The 13,771-nt window shown below is 42.9% G+C and overlaps 1 protein-coding gene across 2 annotated transcripts in view; it reads left to right on the top strand.

Moving 5' to 3' along the window:
• The window catches only part of FNDC1 (fibronectin type III domain containing 1), a 96,097-nt gene that overhangs the window by 62,172 nt on the left and 20,154 nt on the right, over positions 1-13,771 (top strand). For both annotated transcript variants that reach the window (XM_007111972.4, XM_024122624.3), the window contains 5 exons: positions 17-117; positions 2,042-2,153; positions 3,356-3,742; positions 11,713-11,781; positions 13,211-13,354. In XM_007111972.4, the coding sequence (XP_007112034.2) occupies positions 17-117; positions 2,042-2,153; positions 3,356-3,742; positions 11,713-11,781; positions 13,211-13,354 (813 nt within the window). The remainder of the gene's footprint in view (positions 1-16; positions 118-2,041; positions 2,154-3,355; positions 3,743-11,712; positions 11,782-13,210; positions 13,355-13,771) is intronic.

Here is a 13,771-nt window from a genome sequence, read left to right as displayed (position 1 = left end):
GTTTTGTACTGTGTAGGTTATAATGGAAGACCAAATGCAGAAGGGAGAGTACTTCCTGGTAGTAATGGAAAACCAAGTGGGCAAAGAATTATCAATGGCCCTCAAGGAACAAAGTGGGTAGGGTAAACTTCTTTACACATACTGGTTATTTTCATGCTGTTGGGAAGAGAAAAATGGTGGGCATTGTATAATAAAAAATGAAGCGGTCTTTTTTTTTTTCTCTAGTTTTAACCACTTGTATGTCAATATACTTACACTATATTGTTTCTTCCAGTGCTCAGAAAAATCCTTGATTCTCCTGAGTAACTAGTTTGCTTTCTTCTCATAACTAATTAGGTCAGACGTGGGCCTTTGCTCCCATTTGCCTTGATTGGTTAGGAAGGTAACACAAATGTTTGGGCCAACCAGTTACAGAAAACCTGAGGCACAGCCTCTCAAATGAACTTCTGTTTTCCCACTCCTGCCTGATAGCTTTATTTTATTTCTTGTTATTGTTCGATTAAAGAGTATACATATTTTCTGTAAATTGTCTCAAATCCTTTGTAAAAGGAAGCAGGGTAAAAACAATTGGACAAACCAAAAATCCTTGAATCAAATAGGCAGTTTTTATCAGATCACCTTTTGAATCTTCCAACAATTTGACTGAAATAAAAAATAAGTATTAGTGCTTTATGTATGTTTAAGCTAAATGGCTTTAACTTCCTGGGGTTAAGATAAATGTTTAGGAGTTTTTGGTGGGTTGGGGGGTGACAGGCAGAACACCTTACAATAGTCAGAGTTTTAAAATATTTTTTCAGAGAGTCAAAAAATTACTTATATTAGAATTCCCGGTCAAAACTTCCCATTTAAAACAATAAGGTTTAGGAAAACATACTGAAGAGCTTCAAAGAATTTTCAGTCACAGGTGACCTAAAGATCCATTTTATCATTTCTCAAAGGAACAGAAATTTATGGAAGGAAGAATGCATATTAAAGCAAAGTGTCATTGTAAACAGTTTTGAATTGAAACGGTATGGAGTAGATTTCAAAAGTAGGGTTTATATAAACAAGTTTTATTTTAATTACTGAGACAGCACCCAACAAAGTGGCCTGCTTGCAGGGGCTCCTCCAATGGCCTGATTGTGCAGAGTCATGGTTTTCAAACATCGATGAGCATCAGAATCCCTGGGGGGCTTGTCAGTGTGGTCTGGGTAGGGCCAGGTAATTCTCATATCCGACCAGTTCCCAGGTGAGGCTGGGGCAGCTGGTCCAGGACCACACTTTGAGAACCAACAGTGTAGAGCATGAGTTGTTTCTTAACAGGATAATAATACCTTTTGTTCAAGTTTTATCATTGCTTAGAATATGAAAATTTTGCATGCATACTGTATTAGGCAATTTAATTACAAATTAAGTTGGTTTTGTTATAGCAACTTTGATTTTTAACACTAACAGCCAAATAGAAACATGTCATGTTCATGGCAAGAAGTTAAAACAATTCAGAAATATATGCAAAAGATAATAAGCATCCCAAACCACTTCTTAGAAATAAGCATTATTAACAGTTTGGGATATAATCTGTGCAGAATTTTCTCTCTGCACTTTTAAGTTTATATACGCAAATGAATATATTTTAGTTTTGCAACATAATCAGTCCTGTAATCTAAGTCTGCATCAGGATATGTCAATAAATATAGAATTTCCAAATCCTTTTCATTGGCTGCATAGTATTTCACTGGATGGATGGGCCATAATTTATTTAATCTCTTTCGTCTGTTGATGAACACTTAGGTTGTTTCCTACTTTTCACATACTACAACATATTAAATGGTAAAAGTGTTTTGAACATCTTTTGAATATTTGAGAAACTTAAACAATTTACATATTATATAGATAAGCAATTATAATATGAAATGTGACTGTTTCGTACTTTATTCTTATTAAACCTTGTGAATGACGCTGAAAAAAATAATGTTTCCTGTTCACATATGTTCATGTAGTTGGATTAAGGTGAACATTTCAAAATGTTCAATATATCCTTTAATCTGTGTCATGCATTTAGGTCGTGGATCTTGATCGTGGGTTAGTATTGAACGGAGAAGGAAGGTACCTCCAAGATTCACAAGGAAATCCCCTTCTAGTTAAACTAGGAGGAGATGGTCGAACCGTTGTGGGTAAGTGAGAGTGTTTTGTTTTGTTTTGTTTTTTAAATTAATTAATTAATTTATTTTTGGCTGTGTTGGGTCTTCGTTTCTGCGCGAGGGCTTTCTCTAGTTGAGGCGAGCGGGGGCCACTCTTCATCGCGGCGCGCGGGCCTCTCACTGTTGCGGCCTCTCTTGTTGCGGAGCACAGGCTCCAGACGCGCAGGCTCAGTAGTTGTGGCTCACGGGCCCAGTTGCTCTGCGGCATGTGGGATCTTCCCAGACCAGGGCTCGAACCCGTGTCTCCTGCATTAGCAGGCAGATTCTCAACCACTGCGCCACCAGGGAAGCCCGAGAGTGTTTTTTAAGGAACAAAAGTGTCCTGACTTAGCTGTAGAGTGACAACTTCTCTCTTTCTCCTCCTACTCATTTTTAATGGGGACCCTTGAGCCATGTGGAAAGGAGGTGCCTCAGAAGGGGGCAGAACTTAGCTTCTTCCCTGATCCAACTGTCTTCTTACAGACTCCACCCTCTAGAAAAGGTGGCTCTTGACTTCATTCTTGGGATTGGGCAGCCGAGAGCAGGAGTCAGCAAAGCAGCTTCTAAAGCCAAACCCTGTCTGCTGCCTGTTGTTATATAGCCTGGGAGCTCAGAATAGTTTTTACATTTTTAAATGACTGCCAGAAAATCATAGAATGATAATATTTGTGACGTGTGAATATTATATTAAATTCCCATTTCACTATCCATACACACAGTTTCAGTGGAGCATAGAAACATGCATTTGTTGGTGTACTGTCTATGGCTTTTTTGCCCTGTAGTGGCAAAGTTGAGTAGTGGTGTCATAAAGCTTAAAATATTTACTCTCTGGCCCTTTACAGAATAAGTTTGCCACCTTATTGTCCACAGTAACACTTAAGTCTTTAGGGGTAGGAATGAAGAGGGGGAAAGAATTACTTTCCTTACTGGAGACTTTGAGTTATTGCAGGTAATGGGGCATAGCAATGAAATATTTATATATTTATATAAGGTAGTACAGAGTAATGGATAATATAAATAGCCTAGAAATTTCTGGAGAGCAGCAGATACTGCTCCCTCACCTGATGTCCCTTTAATTATTTCTTTGCCTTTTACTGATGAAAATAGAAGCCTCTGAGAAGACATTTTCCACTTGCTTTTTGCTTTCCCTGTGTCCTTTCACCTTGTTGCACAGCTTTTGCTTGATTTTGTTTCAGATCTGGAAGGGACCCCCGTGGTGAGCCCTGATGGCCTCCCCCTCTTCGGGCAGGGGCGACATGGCAAACCCTTGGCCAGTCCCCAGGATAAGCCCATTTTGAGCCTCGGAGGGAAGCCCCTGGTGGGCTTGGGGGTCGTCAAGACAACCACCCACGCCTCCACCACCAGCACGCGACCCCCGACCTCCACGCCCCCTCCGCCCACCACAACCAGCACCGCGCGCCCAGCGACCACCCGAACCACTACGCGGTCAACCACCACTACCACCGCCCCCGAGCCCACCACCCGCATCCCCACCTGTCGCCCCGGGACCCTGGAGCGACATGACGAGGATGGCAACCTCGTCATGGGCTCAGATGGGATCCCGGAGTGCCACCCCGAGGAAGGTAACCGTCTGCGTTGTACCGGTAACTCACGTGACGGCGCGCTGCGTTGCCAACTAGGGCCGCAGAGACTGCGGGGCCGTGAGTGGGGTTGCACAGTGGAACGGCAGCTGCAGGCACTTGTAGCTCACGGGGTTTACTGACCGCGCCGTGTCACAACTAGGGTGGTCAGACTCGGCAAACCAAAGTACTGCGTGGGACGTGCTTATATGAAAGCTTCTCTAAAATTCAAATCTTCTCTAAAATTCATCCTCTGTTTTATCTGGCAACCCTTGTCAGCACCCAAGTCAAAAGTCTGGCTTCTGAAACATGGGACATCGTTAGTTTGGACCAGCGCTTCCCAAAGTGTGTCCCACTGGATATTAGTAGATTAGTACTTGTTATAGTAATAATTAAAATATAATAATAGTTATTATTATATAGTAATTTTTTTAAAAAGGTTCTGTGATTAGCTGTGTGATGTAAACAAGGTTAAAGGAATTTCTTACCGTTGGACTCTAACCATAGAATAGTTTCATTGTGAATTTTCAAGTAAAGTAGCGTTTCCCAAGCATGTTTGATCAGCAGTCCCTTTGGAAAATGTTTATCCTTGCGTGGCAGCAGGGGCCGTCCACCGGCTGAGACTGCGCCCTTTCCCTGCTCTGGGACACCCAGCCAGGGCTGTCCTGCACCCCTGCTGTGTCATCCTGTATTTGCCTCAGGCTCGAGAAGGCAAATTCACCCCCTTTCCCTCGGGTTGAGATGAATTACAATGCAGGCTGTAAAGCTTCTGTCTTTTTAAGCTGACGCAGAGCGAAGACCCTCCCTTTCAGGAAATCACACTCATGTCCCGAATTCTTACATAGCATCCCTGACCTGATAAACCCAGTCAGTGTGAACATGAATGCCGTCTCCAAACTGGGAATTCTGTTTGAAGTTAGTCTTTCCAAGGACAGCTTCCGAAGAAACAGGAACATTTGACGTATCTGAAGAATTCACACCAAAGAACAAGGAACACACTGAAGAAGAGGACGATTGGGAAGAAAATTCTCACACTACCAACTAACCCAGTGAGTACAAATTGGAATTTACCCTTGGGTTTCCGGTATGAAAATATTATGTATTTTCCTTACTTCTGCATACGTTGATGTGTTTATTTTTTTAAATTGAAGTATAATTAGAACAGATATTTGTTTAATAATTGGTTGTAAACAGAAGAGTGACTATTTTGGATTTGGTTCTAATTACTACTACTATTATTATTAATATTTTACATTTTCTTTTGTCTCCGCGGATGTAGGCCTTATTGCATGTTCTTTGCATTTCCTTTGTATTTTGGGGCTTTTTAGTTGGCGTGAAAGTCAATAGTTTTCTTGGTATTTTTGTTTCTTCTTTGCAGATCATGATAGAGATGTGTATTTTTTACTTCACTCCTGTCCATTCGTCTGTTAGCCTAGCCCAAGCCAAATGAGTGTTCAAGTGTTAATAATAATTTATCTCTAAAAGCAACTATTACTCCAATAAAAATAAAAATAAAAATAAATAAAAAAGAAATGCAATGGTAGTTAAAAAAAAAAAGTAATAATTTACCTCTAGACAGCATTTTGAAAATAAGTACAAAGTCTTGGAAAAAAAATTAAATTTGGGGAGAGCAACGTATCATCCTCAAATAATATCATAATGTACTATAATTTAGGATTCTAAAAATACTTCTGGGGGCTTCCCTGGTGGCGCAGTGGTCGGGGGTCCACCTGCCGATGCAGGGGACACGGGTTCGTGCCCTGGTCCGGGAGGATCCCACATGCCGCGGAGCGGCTGGGCCCGTGAGCCGTGGCCGCTGAGCCCGTGCGTCCGGAGCCTGTGCTCCGCAACGGGAGAGGCCACAGCAGTGAGAGGCCCGCGTACCGCAAAAAAAAAAAAAAAAAACTTCTGTATGGCTTACCTTGCTTTTTTACTTCTGCTGCTCCATTAACAACTTTATTAAACATTTTCTTCCTAGTATCATTTCTAATCATAGTTGTTTTTATTAAAAACATCTTTAACAATAGGTTTCTTGAGACAGAAATCACATGCCATCAAGTTCTCCCTTTTAAAGTGTACAGTTTTTAGCATATTCATAGAGTTGTGCAACAAGCACCACTATCAAATTCCAGAACATTTTCATCACCCTCCAAAACAAACCCTATACTCATTAGTAGTCACTCCCCATTCCCTGCTCCTCCCAACTCCAGGAAACCACTAATCTACTTTCTGTCTCTATAGTTGCCTATTCTGGACATTTCATGTAAATGGAATCGTGAAATGTGTCCTTTTGTGTCTGGTTTCTTTCAATTAGCATAATTTGTTTTCAGGTTTCATCCACATTGTAGAATATGTCTGTACTTCATTCCTTTTATTCCTGATTAATATTCCATTGTGTGGAGAGACCACATTTTGTCCATTTATCAGTTGATGGACGTTTGGGTTGTTTCCACCTTTTGTCTATTATGACTAGTGCTTCTATGAACATGCGTGTACAGGTTGGTTCTTTTTTTTTTTTTTTTGAATTCCTGTTTTTAATTCTTTTGTGTAGAGCTGCTGTGTGGAATGGTAACTCTGTTTAACTTTTTGAGGAACCACCAAACTGTTTTCCATAGCAGCTGCACCATTTTTATTCCCACCAGTAATGTATGAGGTGTCCAATTTCTCTCCATCTTCACCAACACTTGTTATTATCTGTCTTTTTCATTCACAGTGGGTGTGAAGTGGTATCTCATTGTGGTTAAGATTCATAGTTCCCTAATAACTAATGATGTTGACATAGCTATTTTTTATACTCTCTGTGTATAGGTTCTGAAATTGAAAGTGAGCATGATTAAGTCTTGTGTCTAGATAAACCCTGACTTAGTGAATTCATTTGATAAATGTTTCTTTATCATTGTACAGTGATTTCATTATGAGAAAACCCGTGTGGTAATTTGAAGAGGATGGAGTAGCTCTTGTTTTTGTTTTTCTGGCTTCATTCATAATTTTGGAAAATAATGTCAGCAAATGATCATTAATCATCTACTCCACATGGGTTGGGTTCTGTGGGAAACATAGAAAAGTCAGTGACATAGCTGTGCCTCTGAAACCTCACAATCTAACGCACAATCTACCCGAAATTACAGTAGATAGAAACAGCTCCCTCTCATTAGGAAACCAAGTTGTTTATCTTTATGGCAGAGCAAGATGAGATAAAGATCCAGTTCCTCCAGGCCTGAGGCTTTGGTGTCTCGTGTCTCCTTTTGTTCTCTCATCTCTGTTGTCAGGTCTCATCAATTCCCACCGATTCTTCCTCCGTCACATTTCTTAGACTAAATACCTCCATTGCTAGGCTGACCCTATTGGCCCAACACTCAAATTATTACTCCTTACTGGGCTTCCTTACACCAGCCTCCGTGCGCCTCCTGTCCAGATGTGCAGCTAGACACACATTCCTTGAATGTGACTCTGAGCCAAGCACTGTGCTTGCCTCAGAAATAGAAAGCATAGCCCCCGCTTCATCCACCACTGGAATGCAACTGTCAGGGCTAGTCCTGGAGAGAGGTAGAGGCGGAAGGGAGCATCTTAGGGGGGAATTAGCTTCTAAAGACAGCTTGTAATTAGAAAATCACAGTCAAAATTATTCATGAAAATCCTCTGCATTATCTGTAAAGTACAGTAGAGTTTGCCATTTCTTGGTTGAACACGTTCCAGTGGCCTCGACCTGCAAAAGCGCATCCTGTAAATGGGACATCGAGACTCAGGACAGATGCTGACGTCAGCGGAGCGACAGTCCCAACTCTCCCCCTCACACTTCACTCCCAGAACCACCTGTACCATGTCTCCCTGCCTCTTGCTCTGCTCTCGTGTTTGTGTTTTCTCTCAAGTACTTTTTTTGTTGTATTCGATGTACAGTGGGCCCTGTGTACCGCGGGTTTCACATCCACGGATTCAACCAAACTTGGATTCCTTGTACTACGCTATTCTATAAAAAGGACTTGAGCATCCACAGATTTTGGTATTCACAGGGGCTTCTGGACCAATTCCCAGTGTATATCTAGGGACAACTGTAGTTCGGTTTATGATGTACACCCACAAGTGCTGGGGCTCCGTGTGTATACAACCAATATTTATTTACCAAGCAGATTTTGGCCATGGCACTTTGCAACCTAGTAACCTGAAATTGCTGTTGTAGGGATGATGATTTAGAACCTGTGTTGTGATCCCTGAGAGAATACCTGCCCTTCCAAGAGTCCCCTCTTCAACCCCCATATAGCCAACCATTTGTCATTATCTTCCATTGGCAAAGTCCTAACATTTTGTTTCTAGCCCTCCAATTTTAAAATCATCTTTTCACATCTCTTAGTCTTGGCTCCCCTGGGTAAATCATGCCCCTCTTTCCATTGAAAACACTGCTTTAAAATAGTGTTTGGGGAATAACCTTGTGTCATTAAATCATTCCAGTAATTTAAGCATTTGTTATAGAGGCCATACTGTTTGCATATTCCTGTAAGCACAGATGCATATTATATGCTTGTTTCCAGCGTATTGGTCCTCTTTCTCTCTCTTACACACACACTTTTTTTTTTTTTTTTTTTTTTTGCGGTACGCGGGCCTCTCACCGTCGTGGCCTCTCCCGTCGCGGAGCACAGGCTCCGGACGCGCAGGCCCAGCGGCCACGGCCCACGGGCCCAGCCGCTCCGCGGCACGTGGGATCCTCCCGGACCGGGGCACGAACCCGCGTCCCCCGCATCGGCAGGCGGACTCCCAACCGCTGCGCCACCAGGGAAGCCCCCCACACACTTTTTTACTTGCTGTGACTTCTCTATTAAATAATAAACTCCTTGCAGTAGAGACAGCGTCCTCTGCTTCATCTCAGATTCCTCACGGTACCTAATTATGCATCTTCGGATATCTACACCATACCCCAAGCCCTAGGCATTCTCTGTTTTCTACTGAGAAGTCTTTTACCGGCGATCCTTGTTTTTCAGGTTCCATTTCGACGGCAGATCTCATGGTATCCTGCGTGTCTGGAAATGTTACGAGCCAGCTGAACATCTTCAACAATTTGTAACATGACCTTGGGACATGTTTTAGAAGAACATCAGTCATTGTGGAAAACAGTTCCCTCCTGCCACAGCTCAGTCTCAAGACAGAAAATGCAAACAGAATAATTGAAAATTCACTTGAGCTGGACCAACCAAATAATTTGCAAATATCCTTGGGTTTCAAACGGCTGGAATTTACCTTCTCTCTAAACTTCTAATGAGAATCTCTTTTATAGTTTTTAAAAAATATCTCTGGAGCTAAGACCCGAACATTTTGCGCTCATTTTTTTTCATATTTGTTTGGATAAACTACTCAAGAAAATAAACTTGAGTACCACATGGTTGGTGGCTGGCAGCTACTTTTATATGAAGAGGTGGAAGCTTTTGACATTGATTCTGGGTTGGCTGATAAAACATCCAGTTGTATGTAGCTCCAAACGCTCCAAAATGGCATTCAGGTGGGGCAAATTCTGAGGGTCAGCTTTTCCCCCAAAATTGTAAATCTATTTCATCACATCTGGAAGTTTCTTTTACTTGGAATCAAGATGATGCTATTTTAGAAAAATTATGCCTGACTTTATTTGGTCTTAAAACAAAAAAAGGAGCACTAAATCACTCAGTAGGATGTTTACTTTTGCCAGAAGACTTAACTGTCACTCATCTCAAGAAGTGATCCAAGTTCGCAGGTGAAAGGTATCGTTCCTGTGGCCTGGTGCTGGCCCAGAGCGTTTCAGCTCCTCAAGAAATTGTATTTAGTATCAGGAATCCATGAAGGAAACCCTATACTTTCCTCTTTTCTCGTTCACTCCGGGATGCAGAAATTGTACAATTTATTCATTTTGACCTCACCAAAAATAATAATGAAAGGAAATGAACCTGAGCTGATAATGAGGTAAAACAAGACTACATTCTTGAAAGTTAAATGGACACAGGGAGGAAAATGGTTTCTGGGAAACAACGGCCAGATAACTCCAAACGTTAGGTTGTGTCAACATGAAAACTGTCTAATTTAAACCAGCCCAGAAGTAATGCCTCTTGGATCCAGACATATTGACATTGGAATGACCTAAAAACAAATCGCGTCTAATCGTTTTTCTCGAAATGCCCGTCCTGAAAGGCGGATCATTTACAGCTTCTCTTTGTTGACTTTCGCTGGCCCTGTCAGAACGTCCCCAGCATCACCACCTCCGTGGTGAGGCAGGTCGGGGGCATGTCACGGGCCTCGGGTGTATGCGGGGCTTTTCATCGCAGAGGGGCCAAGCAGGCGAGGCAAGGTTGCCACTGGCCTCGGCTGGTGGAGTTTGTTTCGGCAGCCTCACATTCCTGAAGTTATTCAAAGGAGGCTCAGACAAGGCTAGTAGAATGATTACATTGGTGTATTTCTCAGGAATGACCAATGATTTCCTAGCAAGGAAACAATTCAAAATTGGTGCCTGTAATTTTTTGAGTGAAGGGGGTCGTTATACTTTCTAATTCAATTCCCCCTTCATCATGCTGCGGAATGACGATTCTAATAAAGTGCCTTAAGGTTTACAAGCAAAAGATTGGTTAGTCCAACTTTTAAACAGTGGCGGCAGTTTGATGAAGTATAAAGAACATAGTCTTTGGAGCCGAGACCTTCAAGCCCAGTTCTGTTTCAGCTCTTTGTCCTTTACCAGCTGTGTGACTCCAGGCATGTTATAAATCCTTGGTGTCCTTGGCTGAGAAGTGGGTATAATGAACCCCATTTATCTTATGTGAGGATTAACTCGAACAATATATATGTGACAGTGCCTGATGCCCAGAGGCAAGTGATCATTCCTAGTTCCTGCTTGCTGTCTCCTCACACCCCCTCTGCCTTTTAAGTGTGCCTTGAATTGAGACGTCTATATAATTGCTGTGGCTTCAGGTCAAAAGGAAGAAAGGAATTCCTCTGAATTTTTAAGGTGCCTCAAGATTTTACCAGCTACAAAGAAACGGTCTCCTTTTTGCAGCTGTGTCTTCCTCCCACAAGTCGAGAAGTAATATATTGATCTCCTCCCACCTTCTCAAAAAAGCTTCTGCTGAAAGGACCCAGATGGTGGACACGAAAAATGTGTTTTTTGCTTTCGCTCACCTTTCTTAACCAAGTTGTCATCCATGCTCGTGATAACAGTTCAGTCATTAATAATAGTCATTTTGACAGTGGTTCTTATAATTAGGACTTTCTGGAAGACATCAAAAAATCCACATATAAAAGTCTATCAGTTGCAATTAGAGGATAATTTTTTAGTCATAATAGATCTCATAGTTTTGTAAATAAAGCCCTACCTGTTTGTGAAGAGAAGTTTGTAATCATTGGAATATTATTTCCAAACTTCATATGCAAGTTAAGAAGTCTAATCAGTACAGATTGATCTCCTGAGTCAGTGAGAGAGGGTGGGAGCTTAGAGGGGCCGCGAAGCCAGATTGGAAGAGAGGAGAGACAGGAGGTCACCCTGCTTCTGGAACATGTGTGTGGCAAGATCCAGGGGTTGGGGAGAATGAGGGTGCCATGAACAGAGGAGCTCCCGGAAGAAGGATTTTTGTCCCCATCCCGGGTACCAGCTGCCACTCTCTGCTCTCCCAGAATGCCTGTTCTCAGGCCTGCAACATCCCGGGCCAGGGGGCCCCTGGGCAGGTGGGGAGCCTGGGCACCGCAGAGGTGGGAGGGAGGTCAGAAACAGCCCCCCGCCCCCGTGCTGGTCGGGAATGCGGGGGAGGTATCTTTGTTTTGATCCTTGAGGTCATCCCAGCGTCCTTTTCTGAGTACAAAGGAGAGAAAATCTGGGTTCCAACTCCCTCCCTTCTGAGGAAGCTGAGGAGCCCCTGGCAGGGGGTGCTTGTTCCCCTGGAACCATCATGGGGCTGGATCCCTGTGCCCTTGGCGTGATGCTGAGAAGAAACCCTGGGGCATTTGTTGACCCTTCCCCTCTCCTTCACTAGATGAGTTCTCAGGATTGGAGACCGACACGGCAGTGCCCACGGAAGAGGCGTACGTGATCTATGATGAAGGTACTAATGTTTTTAAACACATTATTTGGATGCTCTTCTGATGGGAGAATCTTATTTTAATGACTGAGTGGATGACCTCAATTTCCATTTCCTTCGGAACTCCGGGGTGGGTGGCAACGCTTAGGGAAGGGTGGTTATACCGTCCCCCTCCAAGTTACCCCCCAACACAGGTTAACCTAAAGGAAAACAGCGTGCTTGATACACAGATGCAGCTTCCAGACAGGTTCCCGGAGACCCCCTTTCCCTCCCTCTCAACCCCTCCTTCCTCTAGAGATTCTGGAGCTGCTTCATCCTGAGCCTCCCTGTCCCCCATCCACACTGTTAGTAAAATGACTTGGTTTAACCAAGTCTCAGCCTCCAGCCTTGACTCTTCCCATTCTCATTCTTTCCTTTCTCTCCTTTTCTAATTACATTAAAAAATGCAGTGCTCTAGATGTTCTGATTTTCTTTTTTTTTTTTAATCATAGCATGTGTTCAAGTCAAGGTAAGTTTCTAAGATAAAGAATACACATGCCTTACATGACATCCGGAGCAGTCACTCCATCAGTGGCAACTAATCCTGTCATTGTACTTATGACCCTGTGATTGTTCTGTGTGTTTTGTAAGTTGCCTCCGAAATTGAAGGGATTCACGTGGAAATCTTGTCCCCACCCCAGTGCTGGCCTTTGACACTTGGGATGTCTGTCCCCACTTTTGTGCTCTGCCTGCCTACTGCTGTCTGTAGTTCCAAGGCTTTTAAATCACGAATGTGGGAATAATGTCACCTTTGATGCAATCACGATCGTCCCATGTAGTGGTTAAATCCCCCAGTTTAAAAAAAAAAAAAAAAGGACTTAAAAGAGAAACAGCAGATGTGAGAATGCAAAGGAAGCTTTCTTAGCATCTTTGAAAATAGCACCTTTCTTATGATTTGGAGCTGTTGAAAGGGAGCAGAGTTTTCTGTTAACGGATTAGTTCTCTGACTAGGATTAATCCTACACCCCTCCCCAGAGAAAAGCCCATACACAGAAGATAAATTTTTTTAAAAATCAAGTTTCTTTTCTCATGTGAATTTTTTCTGGCTTTAAAAGGGAAAATTATTTAGGCAGAGAGTGGTCTTGGACCAGTAACAGGAGCCTGCAAAACTGGGTGAATTCTAAGGTTCTGTCCAGCTTTGATTCTAAAAATCTCATTTTTCTGTTCATTGTGTTTCTTTTTTTCCTTCCTTTCTTTTACCAGGAGCTGCTTCTCCGAGAGGACTGAAATGGGAGGAAATACTGTTTTGTTAGCAACAAATTCTGTTCAGGCATAGCATTTATTCTCCGGAGTGGTGGGGTGTGTGCGCGTACTTGCTTTCGTGTAGAGATCAATCTTAAGAAGGTATCTTTTGATGGCACGCGGTGCCCCTTTTCTGGAAGTGCCCAATTACAAAACCGTCACATCGTTTCAGATTATGAAGTGGAGACCTCAAGGTTGCCGGCCACCACCAAGCCGTCCACCACTGCTGCCTCTCCTGCCGTCATCTCCCCAGAAGGCTCCATCAGTTCCTACCCTGAAGAAGAGTTCGATCTGGCTGGAAAGAAGCGATTTGTTGGTAAGTAGAACTTCCTGAATCAGAGAGCCATGGGTTTTAACTTTCGTTCTTTGAAGAAGAGCAAAACTAATCCCTTGGATTGGCCAGGGCAGCGCATTTGCAGAGGTAGCTTATTTTCCCAGAGTGAATTTTCCATTTGGGCTGATTCAGCGAGTCATTCCTGTTTAGATGCACATGAACTTGCTTCCTGCAGAAGTCAGGAGTGGGGGGTGAATGCGGGAGAACGTTTGGTATCCGACAGAATAGAGTTTAGAGAGGCTGCCTTGTGTGGGCAACGAGGAAGGAACACTTTCGATAAATCACCAGTCCAGGGGATACGAGTATTTTTATTGTAGCCAACTTTTCTGAGATGAGACTTCCACTAGGCCTTGCTGCACTTCATTAACTTCTTCCTAAAAGATGAGCAGTTTACTGAAT

This window comes from Physeter macrocephalus, chromosome 10, assembly GCF_002837175.3.
Source record: "Physeter macrocephalus isolate SW-GA chromosome 10, ASM283717v5, whole genome shotgun sequence".
NCBI lineage: Eukaryota > Metazoa > Chordata > Mammalia > Artiodactyla > Physeteridae > Physeter > Physeter macrocephalus.
This window is presented reverse-complemented; position numbering and strand designations above follow the sequence as displayed.